This window comes from Coregonus lavaretus (assembly GCF_964263955.1).
Source record: "Coregonus lavaretus genome assembly, chromosome: 14".
Taxonomy (NCBI): domain Eukaryota; kingdom Metazoa; phylum Chordata; class Actinopteri; order Salmoniformes; family Salmonidae; genus Coregonus; species Coregonus lavaretus.
The window spans coordinates 31,545,749-31,567,405 of record NC_140001.1 but is presented as its reverse complement, the minus strand read 5'-3'; the positions used below and the strand labels follow the sequence as shown (position 1 = coordinate 31,567,405).

Sequence of the window (21,657 nt, the reverse complement as noted above, 5' to 3'; positions counted from 1 at the left end):
TCTTGAGGCTTTCTATGTTTCAAATGTCCGGAGAAAAGGAAAGGGGAAGGGGACACGAGGAGGAATGACTGTTGTATTGTATTACAAGTCCCCAAATCGCCCCCAAAAGTAAAATATGATGTGCAATGATAGGGGTCTCGCCGGCTTGCGTTGATATCCCCTGAATTCACTGGCTGCTCTCGTTCAATAGCACCCAAACAACACTACTGAACCAAAACGCTACGCTTCCGCTAAGTAAAATAGTCCAAAACATAATTAGTCTAGCTCTGTGAGAATACTATTTTTATGAAGCTCTAATGTTGCTTACGGTATTCTACAAAATAATACATTTGCTACTTATAAGCCCTACAGCTGACCAATAGGATCTCCCCACAAATAGCCTACCAATGCAGACAAAAAATCGGATGTCCTCAATGTACCCCTCCGCTGCCCCTACCCCTTCATTTTCCTTAAGTGAAATAAAGGCACGTGACAGGCGCCCACTCCCCTTCCAATTTCTGCAAGCTCAAGTGCTGAGACGTTGGGAATATGCCTTTACCCCATCCTTTGAAAAGTGGCTAGTAGTGAGATAATATGTTGGGATTGTAAAAGAGGAACTGAAATGGTGTATTAGTCAAGGTAGGAGTAGGCAATTCGCTGCACCTGCGATAACATCTGCAAATATGTGTATGCGACCAATACAATTTGATTTATGCTATGTATGTGCACATACAGGTAACTTCCAAAATAACGGAAACACTTGAGTAAATGAGGTATACAAAGTATTGTAACGACCCTGTATTGTGTTCTGTGTTCATGGGTGTGTTATCGTTCTCATGGGTGCTAGCAGGGGTTAAATATGCCAGGACAGATGGAAAGGTTGGGGGGGTATGATGGGTAATCCCGCGGAGTTTTGGAATGCTTAAATAGGGGTTACGGTCTCATCTCTCTCTCTTCTGTTCGGGACCCTTGATTTGACATGTTATATTTGTGTATGTTCGAGGTTTAGCGGCGTGGGCTGTGGCCTGAACAATAGCCCATTCAGGAATAAACCTGTGTTCTGCCTGTACACCTGGTGCCCGTCTCTCTTTTACTTTATGACCCAGCTGGGTCATTACATTGGTGTCAGAAGTGCTTTCGAACGACGGGATAGATCGAGATTAGGCGAGTTAGCTGTTTCAGTATAGGCCGTGGTTAGCTTTAGCGTGACTCGCATCTACGGTCATGATGATTGGGGCGAGGCGGAAAGTTAAGGAAGAGTCGGACAAAGTGTCCGTTGTGGGCTCGGGTGTACCCGGTCGGGAGGGTCAGGCGATGACGGCTGTAGAAGAGCTGGAGAGCCACATGGCGGAAGTTAAATTGTCAGTCAGCAAGATGGCAGAACGGGCGGGTTTTCCTTCAAACCGCTCGACCAGAACAGACGTCACGGCGACGGAGATATCGACGTCACCGCGTGCGGAAATGGCTGGGCCTCCTTATGTAAACAGAGATGGCAGCGCCCTATTGCCATTAGCCACGGTAGCGGCTAAACTTCCAAAGTTCAATGGACAAGGTAAATGGGAAGTTTTTTTCACTCAATTCGAGTTGTTGGCTAGAGCCGGGAGGTGGTCTGACGAGACGAAAGGGTTACAGCTTGCCCTGAGCCTGGCAGAGGAGGCGTCAGAATGCCTGCTAACGCTAGCCCCGGACGAGAGGGGCGACTACGGTGCGCTAGTGGAGGCATTGGGGGGCCGTTTCGGCAGCGATGCACAGCCCAACATGCTGCGGATTGAACTGAATAACAAAAAGAGACTTCAGGGGGAATCATTAAAGGCGTTGGCAAGTGATATTCTGAGCCTGACCAGGCGGGCTTATGCAACCATGCCGATTGGGGTGCAAGACGAGCTGGCACGGGACAGTTTTATTAGAGCGCTCTCCCCCACCGAACTGGGTAAGCATGTTCAGATGTCGGACCCAGCATCTCTGCGGGCTGCAGTGGAGATAGCCAGGAAGAGGGAGCTGATCTGGGGTGAGGGAGTGAGAGTGGAGGTTGCCAGTCAACCAGAGGTGAGAGCAGCGGCGGCCGGGGTGCCGGGGGTCACCAAACCAGAGTGGGTCGACGAGTTGGACGGGTTAGTCAAGACCGCTTCGCTTGTCATTGAGAGGGGCTCCAGACAACATCGCAGTGTCAGCTCAACTTCCATTGTCTGCTGGGGTTGTGGCCAGCCTGGCCACATTCAGCGGGAGTGTGGCAGATTCTCCAGTCAACAGGGAAACGACAGCGGGTTCTCGCGCAGGGGGCAGCGCGGGCCCACCCCTCCGCCCCCGAACCCACAGTAAGCAGAAGAGGTACCCAGCAGCGCAGGCAAGAGGGTGGGGACCTGCTTCCCCAGGGTGTAGCTGCCACCGTGTTTCCTAGTCCGGTAGTTGTGGTGGGACGTACCACCATTGGGGACTTCTGCAATGTCATCGTCAAGGTAGAGGGGGTGGAATGTTTGGCCCTGGTCGACACGGGCTCTACAGTAACCCTGGTGAGACCAGACATACTACCTGTTGGGGTGCGGGTGGAGCCGACCCTTGTCCAGCTACGGACTGTCACGGGGGAGCTAGCCCCCATGTTAGGGAAGTGTCGGTTGTCTGTGACTGTGGGGGGGAGAACTGTGGGGTGTCCGGTGTGGGTAGCAGTGGTACAGGACCCCTGTATACTGGGAATGGACTTTTTGAAAAACTGTGGGGCTCAGTTGGACTTAGCTTCGGGCACTTTGAGGCTGTCGGGGGGGCCCACAGTGGGAATGTCGCCTTCGGGAGGGCCAGCAGGGGGCAGGGCTGTCCCTCCGTCTTCCTCCAAGCTTGCCGAAACTCCACTGGTCGTCCCGGCTGCTCCCTTTGTCGTTGTGCCATCCCAGCAGCTGTCTCCGGCGGCAACGACCTTCACTCCCCATAATGGTGCAAGCACAGGCATCCCAGTAGTCCAGAACAACCTGGCTCCTTCACCCCATCAGCCCGACGGGGGGAAGGAGGAAGTTATCGACGCCGTTGAGGCTGTGTGGCTGAAAAACTGTCAAGGTCTGGACGAGAGACAACAGAGACAGTTAAAGCAGCTGCTGTTTGACTTTAAAGATAGCTTCGCTTGGGGGGAAGATGAGGTAGGGCAAACGCACCTGGTTCAGCACGACATCGACACTGGGGACAACCAACCCATTAAAATTCGGCCCCGTCGCATTCCCCTTGCCAAGAGGGAAGCAGCAGCCACAGCTATTGCTGACATGTTGCGGGCTGATTTCATTGAGCCATCAGATAGCCCATGGTCCGCGCCGGTCGTCATGGTGCCTAAGAAAGGGGGTAAACTTAGGTTTTGTGCGGACTACAGGGGCCTAAATTCTGTCACCACTAAAGACTCTTACCCCATACCGAGGATCGATGAGTCGCTAGACCACGTCAGAGGGTCCTCGTGGTTCTCTTCCCTTGATCTGCGCAGTGGCTACTGGCAGGTGCCCCTCTCGCCTGGGGCACGTGAAAAAACGGCCTTCTCCACGGATAGGGGCCATTGGCAGTTCAAGGTGCTGTGCTTCGGGCTTTGTAATGCTCCTGCCACCTTTGAGAGGCTCATGGACAGAGTGCTGGCGGGGGTTCCGAGAGACGAGTGTGTCGTGTACCTAGACGACATATTGGTACACGGCACGTCGTTTGAGGGGGCACTGGGGGCACTTAGGCGAGTGCTGGAGAGGATCTCGGGGGCGGGGCTAAAATTACACCCGGAAAAGTGCCATTTCATGCAAAGGGAGTTGGCGTTCCTGGGTCATCAGCTGGGTGGTGAGGGTATCAGCACGATGCCAGACAAAGTGGAGGCTGTGAGGGGGTGGCCAATTCCAAGGGGAAAAAAAGAGGTTAAGAGCTTCCTGAGTCTGGCATCCTACTATCGTAGGTTTGTGAAAGGGTTTGCGGGGATAGCAGCTCCTTTGAACCACCTTCTCAAGAAGGACACTGTTTTTCAGTGGACCGAAGAGCACCAGCGGGCGTTTGAGGCCCTCAAACGTGCCCTGGTGGAGGCCCCTGTCCTGTCCTCACCAGACCCGAACCGTCCGTTTATCCTGGACACAGACGCAAGCAATGAGGGCTTGGGGGCCGTGCTGGCTCAGCGTGGTTCTGACGGGGAGCACGTAGTAGCTTATTACAGCAGAACTTTTGATAAGGCTGAAAAACGCTACTGCGTGACAAGGAGGGAGCTTTTGGCTGTCGTGGCAGCAGTACGCCATTTCAAGTACTACCTGGGGGGCCTGCCGTTTGTGGTGTGGACGGATCACTCCGCCCTGCAGTGGCTTCTCTCCTTCAAGGAGCCAGAGGGTCAGATCGCCCGCTGGTTGGAGGAGCTGCAACCCTACGACTTCCAGGTGGAGCACAGGGCCGGCCTTCGACACAGCAATGCAGACGCCTTGTCCCGCCGCCCGTGTGCTGAGGACGGCTGTGGGTACTGCGCCAAACGGGTGGAGCGAGAGAGGGAACTGTGCATGGAGGAGGGAGTCACCGCCACGGTGAGTCAGCTGAGGGTGACAGAGTGCCGGGAGCTTGAGGCTGTGGACGTCGGGGAGTGGAGGCGTCGCCAGGAGGAGGACGCAGAGCTGCGTCCTGTGCTGGGGTGGGTGGAAGAGAGAAGACGACCGCCATGGGGGGAAGTAGCCCCTCTATCACCAGTCACCAAAGGACTCTGGGCTAAATTCTCAGTCCTTAGAGTGGCTGAGGGAGTGCTCCAGAGGGGGTGGAAAAAGCCAGCTACTGGAGAAATGACGTGGCAGGTAGTGGTTCCCAAAAGGCTGCAAGGGAGCGTGTTACAGCAGCTTCACGGGGGTGTAGGCGCAGGGCATTTTGGGGTCTCCAAAACGTTAAAGCGCGTACGTAAAGGCTTCTATTGGGCCAGGCACAGGAGGGATGTGGAGGACTTTTGCAGGCAGTGCGATGAGTGTGCTGCTAAGAAAGGACCTCCAGGTCACTCACACGCCCTCCTACAACAATTCCCAGTAGGGGAGCCCATGGAGAGACTGGGGGTAGACATAGTTGGACCGTTTCCAACCACAGACAGCGGTAACAGGTGGATTCTAACTGCTATGGACTACTTCACCAAGTGGCCAGAGGCTTACGCTCTGCCAGACCAGGAGGCAGAAACAGTAGCTGATGCATTGGTAGGGGGAATAATCAGTCGGTTCGGGGTGCCACAGTCTATACACAGCGACCAGGGGAGAAACTTTGAGTCACGGGTGTTCTCAGAGTTGTGTAGACGGTTAGGCGCGGAGAAGACGCGCACTACTCCGCTTCACCCCCAGAGTGATGGGCTGGTGGAAAGATTTAACAGAACATTAGCACAACAGCTGGCTATCGTTACCTCAAAACACCAGAGAGATTGGGACACCCACTTACCGTTTATTCTTATGGCATGTAGGTCGGCTGTTCAAGAATCGACTGCGTGCTCCCCAGCGCTACTAATGTTAGGTCGTGAGTTGCGCACCCCAGCCGAACTGACGTTTGGCCACCCTCCTGATAACGACGACGGGGTTTTGCCTGGCCCGAACTATGTTCGTCGTCTGCAGAACCGGTTAGAAGCGGCTCACACCTTCGCAAGAGAGCAACTCGAGAACGCAGGAATGCGCCAAAAGCGCCACTATGACTCACGCGCTAGGGGGAGGCACTTTGGAGCGGGAGAACGCGTGTGGCTTCACAACCCCACGCGCAAGAAGGGGCGGTGCCCAAAGCTGGACAGTGCCTGGGTGGGGCCGTGCCTGGTGATAGAGAGAGTGGGGGAGGTGACGTACCGGGTGGAGGTTCCCCCACGGAGCAGGAAGGTGGTGGTCCATCGGGACCGATTGGCGCCCTACAGAGGGAGGAAAACGGTAGGGAATGGAAGTGAGGACTCTGATGTGAGCACACGGGGACAGTCTAGCGAGGAGACTCTAGTGCAAGCTGAGCCTGGGACGGGGGCTGCCTCTTCGGAGGGCGCTGGAAATGACATTGGGGCAGATGAGTGTTCTGGGGGTCCACCAGTGAGAGTCAAGGGGAGGCACAAGAGACTGATGCGACCTCCGGGTCGTTTTAAGGATTTTGTTTTGTAACCCTAGGGGCTAGGGTTTAGAAAGGGGGGGGCTATGTAACGACCCTGTATTGTGTTCTGTGTTCATGGGTGTGTTATCGTTCTCATGGGTGCTAGCCGGGGTTAAATATGCCAGGACAGATGGAAAGGTTGGGGGGGTATGATGGGTAATCCCGCGGAGTTTTGGAATGCTTAAATAGGGGTTACGGTCTCATCTCTCTCTCTTCTGTTCGGGACCCTTGATTTGACATGTTATATTTGTGTATGTTCGAGGTTTAGCGGCGTGGGCTGTGGCCTGAACAATAGCCCATTCAGGAATAAACCTGTGTTCTGCCTGTACAACTGGTGCCCGTCTCTCTTTTACTTTATGACCCAGCTGGGTCATTACAGTATATTGAAAGCAGGCGCTTCCACACAGGTGTGGTTCCTGAGTTAATTAGGCAATTAACATTCCATCATGCCTAGGGTCATGTATAAAAATGCTGGGCAGGCCATTATTTTGGTTGCCATGGCTATGCCCCCATAGGATGATAATGCCCCAATCTGCAGTATAGGAGCAGTCACTGAATGATTTGATAAGCATGAAAACAATGTAAACCATATGCCATGGCCTTCTCAGTCACCAGACCTCAACCCAATTTAACACTTATGGGAGATTCTGGAGCGACCCCTGACAGCGTTTTCCACCAACATCAACAATTTATCATGGAAGAATGGTGTCACATCCGTCCAATAGAGTTCCAGACACTTGTAGACTTCATGCCAAGGTGCATTGAAGCTGTTCTGGCTTGTGGTGACCCAATGCCTTATTGACGCTTTATGTTGGTGTTTCCTTTATTTTGGCAGTTACCACCACACCTTAACCAGTTAACATCTCCATCTTCATCCTTCTCCTCCTATCTGTGGTCATCATCATAATCCTCGTTTTTATTTTCTGCCACCAATGCACATTTCTAAACTGCTCATTGGTGAGTGGATGAGTTGTGCTATGCAACTACAATAGGTATATTACTGCCATCTGTGCCCGGTGGTTTAAAATGGAGTGAAACCTTGCATTTTTGGAGATCTAACTAACAACTTCAACTTTGAGGGAAATAAATGCCTATCACGCTGTGGTGTTGCAAATACAACAAAATGATAAAACACAGACAGGATTTCAGAACATTTCAGACTATATTATTATATAAATAGGAACTTACAGATGAGCCACTTACACAGTATTCAGTCACAACACAGGAGTAGACCCAACATTGAATCCACCATCACTCACTGAAACAAACACTGCATAAAGTCAGAGCAAGAATTAAGTATTGAATATACCTTTTCACAGACTACTCACTACTCTATTCAGGTGCAAGCATTTTCAAATTCATCTAATTTCTAACAAAAATAGGTTAATAAAGTCATACAGATGTAATTACAGCATACTTTAAAACACACAAACACATACAGTACACAGATATACGGTAATATGTACACTTCTAGCCATTAACATCACAAAACAAAAAAGAGGGTTTGTAATGGACATGTTGTGAGTAAGTAACATGACTATTGAAGGTAGTATTTCCAAGTTATCAAATGTATTTAGTTATTAATGGTAGCATTTAATGTACTTTATGGATGGGCTGGTGTAGGTGAGATACATTGTCTGTGGGTTATGAAGAAAAAACAAGTTTTATTGTCACATACACCGAAGTGAAATGTACAGGTGCAGTGAAATGTGTTGTCTTACAGGGTCAGCCATAGTAGCACGGCGCCCCTGGAGCAAATTAGGTTTAAGTGCCTTGCTCAAGGGCACATTGACAGATTTTTCACCTTATCGACTCAGGTATTCAAACCAGCGACCTTTCAGTTACTGGCCCAACACTCTAACCGCTAGGCTACCTGCCACCTTAGTAGTAGTGTAGGGTCAGGCTGGGTGGGTGAGATACATTGTGTGGGAGTTATGGGTAATGTAATTTATGGACGGGCTGGATGGGTGAGATATGTGGTGTGCTTGGCCTGACTCTTGCTATCGATCAGCAGCAGTTGGTTATTCTTGTGATGAGAGATGATCTCCTGGAGACTACAGAAAAACTAAGAGAGAGGTGGAGGGAGGGAGTAGTGAGGGACAGAGAAAGGGAGAGAGAGTTACTACAGTATAGTTATTACAGAGGTTACAGTACAATACTAAGTTGCATTCCTTCGTCTCTTTTCCACACATCCTCCGTTCCTCCCACATCCTCCCTCTATCCCCTCCTCCCTCACCTGACCTCTTCATTCTTTTTGCCCACATTCTCCCTTTGCACATTCTTTTTGCAAATCCTCCTTTCCTCCTGCGGCCTCTGTCTTTTCCCCTCTCCTTATCCCTCACTTCTCCTCCCTACCCTCTCACATTTTCATTTCCCCCCTCTCTCTCTCTCTGTATCCCCCTATCTCACCACTCTCGTCCTCATCCTCCTATTCTCTTTCACTGATTCATTATTTTCCCCCTTGTTTAGCACTCTCCCCCTCTTCACCTCCTCGTTCTTCTTGCCCTCCTTTCCGAGGGCGTAGCCGCGCGTCTCCTCCAGAAAGCGGATGGGGATGTTATAGACCTTCTGTCTGTATAGGACAGCCAGCGTGTAGGGCTGACGCGCGTTCTGGGCCGAACTGCAACGTATCAGGAATGCCCCATCCTACGAGAGAGAGAGAGAGAGAATATCAGTATCAAAACCCACAGGGCCTTTGAATGAGCACAGATGACTCACTCAGTGATGGTGTGTGTATGTCTCAGCTGTACCCCGAGGCTACACACACACACACACAAAACAGAATACTGAGAGAATACCCTATTACCCTCTGCACTGCCCTGTGCCTTCGCTGCAATCCTTAGTCTGATATAACCTCCCTGCAAATCTGTGTATCTGTCTGCAGTCAAATAAAGGGGAGTTACGACAGATTACTCTCACATTAATGCTTGTCCATTTCAGCGTGAAATGAAACAGGTCAGCTGTGTTAGTGAAAACAAAGGGCCAGTGACAGATACACTCATATAATCAGCAGCATTATAACACATCAGCAGCTACTCAGCTACTGAGCAACATAAAGAGAGGAGGGGAGAGAACAACAGAGGAACAAGGTGGGTGTATTTGACAGGCTAATAGATCAATGCAGTATTGATTCACTGTTGAGGAATGCTGCCTAACTAACTATAACTAATCATATTGATTCAGGAATCATATTGGCCAGGTCCTTCAGAGCTGGGGATTCTATACCTCTAAGTAATTTTCAGATTTTTATTATATGGTACTTCAAGAACTGTGTGTGTGTGTGTGTGTGTATTTGTGTGTGTGTATCCCACCTTGTTGATCTGCAGTAAGAGGTCCTCAGCAGTCTTTCTATTGCAGTTTCCAGCAAACCACTCTTTCTCCTGTAACATACCACAGTTCTCTATGACACCCTGCCCTGCCTGCCACCACACTTACATTTACATTTGAGTCATTTAGCAGACGCTCTTATCCAGAGCGACTTACAGTTAGTGAGTGCATACATTTTCATACTGGCCCCCCGTGGGAAACGAACCCACAACTCACTTATATCCAAGGATACCCCATACTTCAGGTATATCACTATTTAACAAAGGATTGCAGCAACATTTGTAGCACTTTAACACTGTATTATGCATGGTTATATGAGCGGTACAGTATGAGAGTGAAAGACACATACCTCCTTTCCTGCCTGCATGGTTGTCTTCATACCAGAGGGAGAAACTTTGGCATAGAGAGAAATAATGAGTTGTTGACCAACGTGTAGAGTGCTCTACAGCACGGTGTATGATTTGGTTTTTGCCCTAGCACTACACAGTTGATTCAAATAATAAACTCATCATCAAGCTTTGATTATTTCAATCAGAAATAATGAGTTGTTGACCAACGTGTAGAGTGCTCTACAGCACGGTGTATGATCTGCTCTACAGTCTAATAAAGCATGTAGCTATAATCAAGGCCACAAGTATGCTGGACAGCAATACTGACAGAAGCCACAGTGACCCTATATGACGGGGTTAAACAAGTTATAATTATGTTATAATTCACGTTATAATCAAAATGGCTTCCAATTTACATAGGTAATGAAAAATGAACAATATGCACCTCCAACATGTTCATATTATGCTGGACAGAAAACCAACAACAATTTAAAGAAATGAAGGATGTCCTTAACTCTGATAAGCAAACCACAGTTGGAGCTTTTCAGAGTTCCACACATCCTTCCTTTATTTCAATTTCTATGGCTTTCTATCCTTCAGCTGTGACCCAATACTGGTCCTGTTCCCAGCATGCTCTTACCTGCTGCGGTAGTGTCTACAGTGGGAGGGGGAGGGGGGCTGCAACACAGACACCAGGTCCAACGTTAGACAACATGCTTACTACAATAGATTAGCAATATAGGCCAGTGGCTACAACAATATAGAATATACAAGAACAGTAGGCCTTCATAATTCAAAGACTTAGCTATGTTATCATAGATACACACACTTCAAATATAAGATCATCTTTATAGACCACAAAGTACACACTGCATGGATAAATGAAACTCCTGAGTGGCGCAGTGGTCTAAGGCACTGCATCGCAGTGCTAACTGTGCCACTAGAGATCCTGGTTCGAATCCAGGCTCTGTCGCAGCCGGCCGCGACCGGGAGACTCATGGGCGGCGCACAATTGGCCCAGCGTCGTCCAGGGTAGGGGAGGGAATGGCCGGCAGGGATGTAGCTCAGTTGATAGAGCATGGCGTTTGCAACGCCAGGGTTGTGGGTTCAATTCCCACGGGGGGCCAGTATAAATAAAATAAAAAATGTATTCACTAACTGTAAGTCGCTCTGGATAAGAGCGTCTGCTAAATGACTAAAATGTAAATGTAAATAAATAAACAGAATGGAAATCCTTATCAGACAATACTAAGTGGTATCTATGTGTGTTTGATTGTTGCTGCTTGTACAAGACTGAAAGTTCATAAAGTATGAACCTGTTTAACATGTATGTTCTTGCAGCGTGTAGCGTGGTCTCATCCAGTGTGTTCATGCATGGTGCTGTGAGAGTGGCTGTGTTTCCAAGCCTCACCTGGGTTTGGGTTCCTTTAGGGACGCGGGGAAGGGGGGTTTGATGCCTGGGGTGGGTGGGGGCAGCTTGCCAGGGAATGTGGAGCGTTTCACATCAGGCGGAAGAGCTGGGGGAGGGGGGGTCACAGAAACGGAACAGGTTCTGCATTTTCACTCCATGGTTGCGTTCCAAATGGAACCCAACCAGTTCCCTATGTAGGGCTCTGGTCAAAAGTAGTGCATGTAGGGAATAGGCCATTTGGGATGCAGACATTATCATCATGACCCATCTATTTTTAGTCAGACAGAATGTAGTGTCACTTACCTGTCTTTGCCTCACTGACCAATAGAGAACTCTGGAATGGAGCAAAGAGTGAAACTCATTCAAATGTGGACACAGATTAGGCCTATACTCCTGCACTAAAAAACATGTTCAGTGGAGAATCTGTGAAACGGGCCAATTCTGTGTTTTAAACCGGCCAGTGGTGTGATGTGTTAAATCATGTGCCCGAGGTGTGTTAAATAATGTGTGAACCATGGAGAAACTGACCGACTTGGCTCTGGGCACTGGAGGTTTTCTACAGAGAAAGACAGACAGACAGACAGACAGGGTGGGACTGAGCTGATATCGCATGTCAAACAACAAAACACAAAAACAATAATATGGCTTCTCTCATGACATACAATGGCACTGGTATCAGGGATGGTGTCAAGGTCAGTTTAACCCAGTCAATCAGGAGGTGAATTTAAATTCAGTTGGTGCATTTGCATAACGATGAACAAAATGGAAGTGGTGATGTACACCTAAATTACACCAAGATGAATTTGAGCATTTTTTTATCTCATGTCTTGACAGGTGTACTCACATGGGCATGGGGGGAGGGGCAACTGCTGTCTTGGGTGGGAGGGGCATCCTTATGGGCCCGCGAGGAGCAGGGGGGCAAGCTAGAGAGACAGGAGTATTTATTTTTGACAGTGCCAAGGATTTTTTTAAATCTCAAAATAAGCCATTGACTTGTTTTTTCTTTAATAATTTGGAATTCATGTACTGTCTCTTTATCTCATATAAAATATATTCTCTCTGGAGTTGCAATCAATCAATCAATCCAGATAATAGTCAAAACCTCAGTATAAATGCATTGATCCTGAGGCTGTATTAGAGGTTCTACAGGAGTAACTGACCTGCTGTGGGCTCTAGATACAGGTCATCACTGTCTCCCTGAAACAGAGACATAACACGCATATTAATCACCTCTCTCTGGCCAAAGTAGAAATTGTCCAGAAACCAGACAACTCAGGGTCCTATGGAACTATGAATATACTAATTGTCCATCAAGAATGTGTTAAAAGGGTACAGCGGATGCAAAGGCTACGGTTTGGGGGCTGGTGGTAGGGGTGAGGCTCTGTCTGTTAACAATCTGTTGGACTCACCTGTCCTTCATTAGGATCCAGGTAGACATCTGCAGAGCACAACAGAGAAAACAGAGGCTGATGCTGTTGCAGTTTCAAAACATCCCTCTAGTGGTGACTTGATGTAATAGCACACCGATGTCAGATTAGGGTTCCAGGGTATGATTATGGTCGAGTTCCTGCCCTACTACATTGCAGACGCATGCCAGATCTTACAACACCTGGATAGGTATTTAACATATCAGCTATGCACAGTCGATGACGTGGCATGCAACCATTGGTTAATGCAATGCACCGCCTGCGCATCTATCGGGCAAATCAAAATCAAATCACATTTTATTTGTCACATGGGCTGAATACAACAGGTGTAGACCTTACAGTGAAATGCTTACTTACAAGCCCTTAACCAACAATGCAGTTTTAAGAAAGAATACCACCCCAAAAAAAAACAATCGCACTAAAAATACAATATAAAATAATACGAAATAAAAGTAACAAATAATTAAAGAGCAGCAGTAAAAATAACAATATAGTGAGGCTATATACAGGGGGTACCGGTACCGGGTCAATGTGAGGGGGCACCGGTTAGTCGAGCTAGACCTATGACTGTAGCGTTTACCTTCCTCTGCAGGCGGAGGGGCTTGAGCAGGGGCAGGGCGGGAAGGAGGAGGGGCAGACTTCTTAGGAGTAGACCTTTTCCCTGGCTTCTCCTTCCTGTCTACCTCAGGAGCTAGAGAGAAGAGAGGGAAGCTTGACCATCTCAAACTTAACTTACTGGTTTGTTTAAGTGAATTTTCCTGTACAATAAATGCCTCAAGAATGATATTACCTGTTACAGCTTTTCATCAATCAACATTCACATCTATGTATAGGGCACAATTCATATCCATATTTAAAATACACAATCATCATATAGGATAAACTCCCACCCATCCAGGACATTTACTCGAAATGGTGCCTGAGGAAGGCCCACAGCATCATCAAGGACCCCACACACCCCAACCACAAGCTGTTCACTCCCTTACCGTCTGGCAGACGTTATTGGACCATGTGGTTGGATACCAACAGGCTCAGAGACAGTTTATATCTACAAACCATCAGACGGCTGAACACTTCAACTGGATTGACCACCTGCTCTGATTCTCCGCACCTTAGCACACATAGCACTCACTCACACACCCATACAGACATCCACACACACACACATCACAACTGCTGCTACCAGACTCTTATTATGATAGCTAAATACTGCACAATTTAAACACTTGCAGCTGAATCCCCCTTCCCCAAAACACCTGTATTATACTTATGCTAAAATGTTTATTATATTCTACTGAGCCATTTACAATATGTTCGTATTCTTATCTTTTATTATTTCTTATTATTGTTGCATTGTCCAGAAGGAACCTGCAAGTAAGCATTTCTTTGGACGGTGTATACCAGGGGTGTCAAACGTCCGGCCCGCGGGCCGGATCAGGCCCGCAAACGGGTTTAATCCGGCCCGCGAGATGATTTTGAAAAAAATTAAATAATAATAATAATTTTGTAAAGTATAAAAATGCGCTGCAATTTTTCAATAAAATAAACTGCTGTTCCAATTGCGTCCACTGGATGGTGCAATAGCAATTTTGTTAAGCAAGCAAACTGTTTATACCGGGGCAGAGCAAGTAGGTCAAGCACGTGCAGCCAATGAGCTACTTTGTTTTGCCCGCGATATTTATTACGGCTTCTACTTTTAACATTATGTGCTTTGGCACCCTCATTGCCCCAATATGTCTCTGTCAAAAAAGAGAAAAGTGGACGCAGAGTGCAGAGTGTTCCAAGAAAAATTGTCATCCTATTTATTCACGGAATTGAATGGGAAAGCTGTATGTTTGGTGTGTTCAGAGCATGTTGCAGTGCTGAAAGAATATAACCTTCGTCGCCACTATGTGAGTCTTCATGCCGACAAATATGACAACTTTCAAGGACAGCGGAGATGAGAGAAGGTGAATGAACTGTTGGCGGGTCTGAAGAAACAGCAGTCTGTGTTTACTCACAGCCGAGACATCAGTGACGCTGCAGTGAAAGCTAGCTACCTCATTGCTAATGAAATCGCAGTGGCTTCAAAACCATTTAGTGAGGGTGAATTTGTAAAAACATGCATGATGAAGGCAGCGGAGATTGTGTGCCCTGAAAAGCGGCAGGCTTTTGCAAATATCAGCCTGACAAGAAACACAGTTGCAGACAGGATTTCCGATCTTTCAGTGGATTTGGACAGCCAGTTGAAGCAAAAAGTAAAGTCATTTATTGCGTTTTCGGTTGCAATTGATGAAAGCACGGACATTACAGATGTTGCACAACTGGCCATTTTCATCCGCGGAGTTGATGACACATTGACCGTCACCGAGGAGTTCGTGGAGTTGGTGCCGATGACAGATACAACGACAGCAGCTGATATTTTTACCGCACTCGTCGGCGCACTGGACAGGGTCGGAGTGGACTGGTCCCGCGCTGTCAGCCTGGCTACAGATGGTGCGCCCTCAATGATCGGGAAAAAAGCAGGCGTTGTGACAAAGTTCAGAGAGAAAGTGCAATCTGCAAATGGAGGACGTGATTTTTTGACTTTTCACTGTATTTTGCACCAGGAGGCTTTGTGTTGCAAGTCATTAAAGATGGATAACGTCATGAAGGTGGTCATCCAAACTGTTAATTTCATCCGATCCAGAAGCCTGAATCACCGTCAGTTTGACAGCCTTCTCAGAGAGAAAGACCACATCTATGGCCTGCCATACCACACTGAGGTAAGATGGTTAAGCCGAGGTGCTGTGCTGAGGCGTTTCTTTGATTTACGAGAAGAAATTGAACAGTTCATGGAAGAAAAGGGCAAACCAGTGTTAGAATTTCATTCCGCAGAATGGATGCAGGACCTTGCATTTATGGTGGATGTTACAGAGCACCTGAATAACTTGAACAAACAGCTGCAAGGGCGCAACAAAGTTGTCACGCAGTATTATGACAGCATACGTTCTTTCAAGTTGAAGCTGTCATTGTGGGAGACGCAACTTGCCGGTGGTGATGCAGCTCACTTCCCCTGTCTGAAAAATGTGTGCGCGACCCAACATGTGGCAGACATGAAGCGGTTCAAAGATAAAATAACGGGACTGTTACGGGAGTTTGAGCAACGCTTTCAGATTTATGTTTATATGTTTTTATGTTGATGTGCTATTGTTTTTAATTGATTTTATTTGTATATTTAACCTATTCTTGACTCTGTGGTTCTTGCACTTGTTTGGGGAACAGGATTTCATTATTTTTATCTACATTTCTGCCTGAGAAATGACACCCTGATATAGTTCTGTGATCTGTGATATACTTCTGTGATATACTTCTGTGAATCACTGAGGCATTGTGTGTTTGTGTGTTCTTTGTCCTCAGAACTTTCAAATAACGAGGTGTTTTATGATTAATAGTGATGTTGTGCTTTTGGACACTGTCCTCAAGCTCCAGCTTTATGTTTATATGTTTTTATGTTGATGTGCTATTGTTTTTAATTGATTTTATTTTATTTGTATATTTAACCTATTCTTGACTCTGTGGTTCTTGCACTTGTTTGGGGAACAGGATTTCATTATTTTTATCTACATTTCTGCCTGAGAAATGACACCCTGATATAGTTCTGTGATCTGTGATATACTTCTGTGATATACTTCTGTTAATCACTGAGGCATTGTGTGTTTGTGTGTTCTTTTTCTTTAGAATTTTCAAATAAACTTGACATGTTTCATGATTAATAGTGATGTTGTGCTTGTACTATTTTGGACACACTGTCCTCAGGCTCCAGCTTTATGTTGTATGTTGATCGTATTAAAACAAAGAAAACAATCTGAAGTTGTTGTTTTTAAGTTATATATACCATGATTTTTCCGGTCCGGCCCACTTGGGAATAGATTTTCCTCCATGTGGCCCCTGAGCTAAAATGAGTTTGACACCCCTGGTGTATACCATGTGTATCCCACACATACGACTAATAAAACTTGAAACCTGCATGTCCTGGACTAAGAGGGTAGAGAGGAGGATAGAGAGAAGAGGATAGAGAGGGGAGGATAGAGAGAAGAGGATAGAGAGGGGAGGATAGAGAGAAGAGGATAGAGAGGGGAGGATAGAGAGAAGAGGATAGAGAGGGGAGGATAGAGAGAAGAGGATAGAGAGAAGAGGATAGAGAGAAGAGGATAGAGAGGGGAGGATAGAGAGAAGAGGATAGAGAGGGGAGGATAGAGAGAAGAGGATAGAGAGAAGAGGATAGAGAGAAGAGGATAGAGAGGGGAGGATAGAGAGAAGAGGATAGAGAGAAGAGGATAGAGAGTAGAGGCTAGAGAGGGGAGGATACCCACTGGGCACACAGTGATTGAATCAACGTTATTTCCGTGTCATTTTAACGAAATTACATTGAAATAACGTGGACTAGACATTGAATTGATGTCTGTGCCCAGTGGGTAGAGAGAAGAGGATAGAGATGGGAGGATAGAGAGAGGAGTCTCACGTTTCTTGGTGTTGGGGTCGATGTAGAACTCATCAGGGTCAGGCTGATGGTGAGGCTGCTGTTTCTATAGAGGGGAAAGACAACATTAAATAACACTAAAGGAATGCACACACACAGAGACAGGCAGACAGGCTAGTGAGAGGTAGGTATGGGCATGGATACTCTGATAGTTTACCGATGCTTTGCCCATGGGCGCCATCTTGACTGGCCTTGGGGGCGGAGCTGCCTGCCTTTTGGGAAGAACACGATTGGACCTCTCTGATGTCCTATCTGTGGAACCCAAAAACAGCCAATCAGAGAGATACCTCCTGTCCTACAAAACAAAGAGATATAGTCCCTCTGAAAAAGTTCACATAAAAGCACACCACAATACATACAGGGCCAAATCATAACTTGAGATCCTTGCACCAAACTCCCATTGGCATCAATGCATACTTTCCATGAAAGTCAGATTTTAGCGAATCTCAAATGAGAATGATAGTCTACATTGGTGGTGTTACCCAAATAGACATTCTCCTCCACATGTCTGGGAGGAACCTTCATGGCGGGTCGCTCACAGGGGGGAGCCTCATATGTGTCCCCATCCTCCTCGTCCTGTCACACACACACAAACCAAGATGACTACACAGGACCTCTCCCAACAAAATACCCATTGGTGTGTCAGTCTGGGTCCATATGTGTGTGTTTTTCTACTTACAAACTCATCTTCTGGCCAGCCACCATATCCCGCATTGTTCTCTGAAACAAAGAAATAGAGATAAAGAGAAAGTAGAAAAGGGGGATAGAGAAAGAGAAATGGGGGAGAAGAGGTACAGCGATGAGGGAGAGGGCAGAAGAAGCACTTCACATTAAAACTTCCATAAAGAGGAACCCTAAAACCACTAGCATAATAAGGGGGATTTCCTGAAGGCTCACCTATTCTTTTGGGTGGAGCTGGAGGCCCACTGTGTCTGTAATGAAAAAGAGGAAAGAGAAATGTTACTTACGTGCTGTGTCATGTCAGTGCCTTATAGTTCTGGTCAGGCAGATAAGAATGAAGAACAAAACGTTTATCTACATTGTAGGCTACTTACAGGTTCTTTAATTTTCCAAAGAAACTCTGAAAAATAAAATGGAATGACTGAAATCTATAACACACACATGAACACACACACGAACACAAACACGATACAATCTCAACACTATCATTTTCAAACCAGTTGTGTGACATCATACAATAAAGGGTGTCCTTATACTGTATGTCTGGCCCATCCCAGACATTTACATGTAGTTAACCCTCTCCCATCAGATTCGCTATCAGAGCTATTACACAGGCTGTGTCAGAAGGGCACTAGGATAGACAAAAGAGCTTTCATCCAAAGCCAAGACCTCAGGTCACAATAAATCAAAAGAAAACAACTTTGAAGAAGACTTAAACTATCACAAACTACCACAGGGGAATATTGAGAATTTCAATGTCCAAGAATCTAAAATATGTATTTATTTTACACTAGCCTTGGTAGGTGAAATAAACTATTTACACAAATGATTACACAAATTACACATTTTACAAATGATCTAGTGAAGCCACAACAATGTGTGTGTCTGGGAGAGGAGGATAATAGAGGCTGTAATATGTGGCACACTGTCCCCGTGATGAAACAGGTGACTAAAACCAGGAAGTGAACTTGGCTGTGTTTCCGAGCAGGGCTGGTCAGCAAGGAGAGGAAGGACTGATGTAAATGATCCCAGAAATAGAGAGGGGGGAGGGAAAGGGGAGAATGAGACGGGAAGAATGGATATGGGAGAGAGGAGAGGGGGGAGAAGGCAAGAGAAGCACAGTTTGAGTTGATTAATCTGGTTAATGTTTAGATATCCTGTGCGTCAACATTGGTAATGAACAAAGCCAGCCCACATGGTCTTTGCTAAAGTCTCTCTTTAGAAAACAAACCTATTTTCTGTTTTACTGTATCCCATTACTGAAACAGTGTCATCATCAATCAAAGAATCAGTCAATCAGTCAACTAATCAATATCAACTAATCAATCAATGAACATTTTATAGACTTCAGGGATTCTCTGGCATTATGGTTAGCAAGCTGTAGGTCTGTGTAATTAGTGGAAAGGAAGATGGCATGAGTCATAACTGACATGTATGCCTCAGGTCGACACTACTTTGAATATCATTTCCCCCATTGTTACAGTCCTAGGCGCCACCATTAACATATTCATGTACTGACATGTCTTAAATCATTAACATGTCCTGTTTAGTGTTGTTAATTTAATAACTCATGTTTTTCCTACCTTTAAAGTAGTTGGTATATAGACCAAGACAGACAGCAACATGTTGATCAAAAGTACAGCAAATAAGCTGAGGATTCCTTACTTTGTTATTGTTTGTGTCCCAGGCAGCAGAGTTTAAATCATTTCAGAATGCATGTTCCTTATCCAACCAACAGCATCTGTGTAAACTCTTTCAAATAGCAACCTCTTGTTTTTCCCTCAGTCTGAAAAACCCAGTCTAATTTTAGAGAACAGACAACTTCTTTAAAAGGCTAATAGCTCACCACATATTCAAAGTTTGATAGATTTTTTCATATATGGTCCAAAGTCAAACTGACTACAAGACAACAATACAGTAAATTGTGTGGATCTTTACTCTATGCATTAGGAGAGATATGTAGGTTTCAATCCCATAAAGATGCTGCCAATGTTTCCCAATTAGTAGAGATCGAGGCTGCAGATTTGGTAAGGCCTACAGTGAAATCTACACAACAGCGGGTGATGTGTCATAATTAAAATGGCACTGTATATATCAGGGGTATTCAACCCTTACCCTACGAGGTCCGGAGCCTGCTGGTTTCTTTTCTACCTGATCATTAATTGCACCCACCTGGTGTCCTAGGTCTAAATAAGTCCCTGATTAGAGGGCAATAATGAAAAAACACAGTGGAACTGGCTTCGGGGTCCAGAGTTTAGTTTGAGGGCCCTATATAGTAGGCCCTGGTCAAATTCCCTATGGGTCCTGGTCAAAAGTAGTGCACTACAAAGGGAGGGAGCAGGCAATGTGTTCAATAATGAGCTCGGCTTGACAACTTCTAAGATATGAAAACAATCAATTTATGATTGTGTGCTGAGCTAGCCCTTTAAGCCAGGGAGAGTGAGTAGTGACCAAACAAAATTACATTGTTATGGACCGTGGGAGACCATAAACTACCAGTAGAAAAGGGAAATGGCCGTGTGTCTATGAACCTTATCTGATGCAAACAGGGACAGAGCACAGTGCAGTGGTACTGGCTAATGCTAAGCTGCTCATCGGTGTGCTGGCTTCTGGTTCTGCCTGGTAAAGTGCAATGGTACAGCCATACATGTATTGTGTAACTATTTTCTAGAGGTTTATCTTACAGTGTATTTCATATCATGGCACGTTACTATTGTACAAACATAACCCTTAGCTATCATGGACTTCAATACTACTAGGCCAGATAGCCTCCCAGTATGTGATCGTAGCTACTACGACCACTTCCAAGAGGTCTGTGCCTTTCTGGCACAGGTCAGGTGGTTGTGGCTCCCTCTGGCACATCCCAATATCCCTCCTTCTTCCCAAAGTGTGCACTTCTTCACTTCCCTTCACTGATTTAAAAGAAAATGACTGATATAAGAAATATGGTGGCAACTCTCTCTAGCTCAATCCCGCCAATCCTTTTAAATGTGTGTGAACGAGTGTACACTTCAGGAGAAAGGAAATATTATATTGGCACATAACCCTAAAAACACGCATGGATCTCAAGCCCTGCATCAGCTGTTCACTTTCAATCACTGCACTATCATTATTTAATAACAAATAAATAAATAATTAACGACTATTGATGCACACGGACATGTTGCAGTGAAAACCTTTCGTTTAGGGAATTATTTTAATGACTGGTAAACATTATAATCTTAGGCATTACACAGCTGTGTGAGTGTTTATATTGGGAGCTTGTGCAGGCAGATTGGTTGAACGCAATAACTGGGAACAGGTGTCACCGTTTACTTGATCAACAATAAAGCCACTGTACGAAAAGTGAAAGTCCACACTGTATAACACTGTAAAACTGAATGACTCGTCATTATAACGTTCATCACAGTTCTCCATTCCGTAATCAAGGTAGCCTACTACTGTATTTATAATTTTTTGAACAATTTGTTGCAATGTTATAGGCAAATTGGGCTATGTGTAACTTCCTTTTATCACCACAAAGTGAGAAGTCTGTACAAATACACGTTTATATGCTCTATTATTGTCTGATTCTTTTCAGAAGGTAACAAATTTAAACTGTACGTTACCATTGTCATAATTCTGGAGTCTCTTCTCAACTCATGAGGAAAGTTCTTTGTTGCTGGCCTCGGATGCAAATAGGCATTAGAGTAAGAGCGGGACGAGGGACACTGAACTGTGAACAGTTAGGCTAGCAGCTACAACAGTCCTGATGTGCCTCCCTCTATCCCTCTGAGAATTTGCATTCCACTCCGTCACTCTGACTGCTAAGTGCCACCTGGTTTACAGCCTAACCTACCTGATGCCTGGCCGTCGCAAAAAAAAACTAAATAAATGTTCAAGTTAAATTCTTCCACAGCATAATGTTGAATCAGTAAGGTTTTATGGTCCTAT

General features: G+C 46.1%; 1 protein-coding gene across 1 annotated transcript; it reads right to left on the bottom strand.

Moving 5' to 3' along the window:
• Positions 1 to 7,242: 7,242 nt before the first annotated feature.
• Positions 7,243 to 21,447, bottom strand: LOC311141558 (uncharacterized protein). Its single transcript, XM_084176921.1, has 19 exons — positions 21,333 to 21,447; positions 18,099 to 18,124; positions 17,941 to 17,975; positions 17,723 to 17,763; positions 17,526 to 17,619; positions 17,201 to 17,295; positions 17,026 to 17,089; positions 13,123 to 13,233; positions 12,525 to 12,553; positions 12,276 to 12,312; positions 11,960 to 12,038; positions 11,644 to 11,671; positions 11,419 to 11,449; positions 11,116 to 11,221; positions 10,345 to 10,382; positions 9,725 to 9,768; positions 9,360 to 9,428; positions 8,536 to 8,694; positions 7,243 to 8,113 (listed from the first exon to the last, which is right to left on the bottom strand). The coding sequence occupies exons 1-19, from the start codon at positions 21,339 to 21,341 to the stop codon at positions 7,997 to 7,999; spliced, it is 1,212 nt and encodes a 403-aa protein (XP_084033047.1). The 5' UTR covers positions 21,342 to 21,447; the 3' UTR covers positions 7,243 to 7,996.
• Positions 21,448 to 21,657: the final 210 nt, after the last annotated feature.

Bases quoted from the DNA above. Each gene is read 5' to 3' on its own strand.
- LOC311141558 (XM_084176921.1), bottom strand. The intron at 13,234-17,025 runs GTGAGACTCCTC...TCTTCTCTCTAG, and splicing joins CGACCCCAACACCAAGAAAC to CTCCTGAGGTAGACAGGAAG. The intron at 11,450-11,643 runs GTCAGTTTCTCC...GCTCCATTCCAG, and splicing joins CAGTGCCCAGAGCCAAGTCG to AGTTCTCTATTGGTCAGTGA.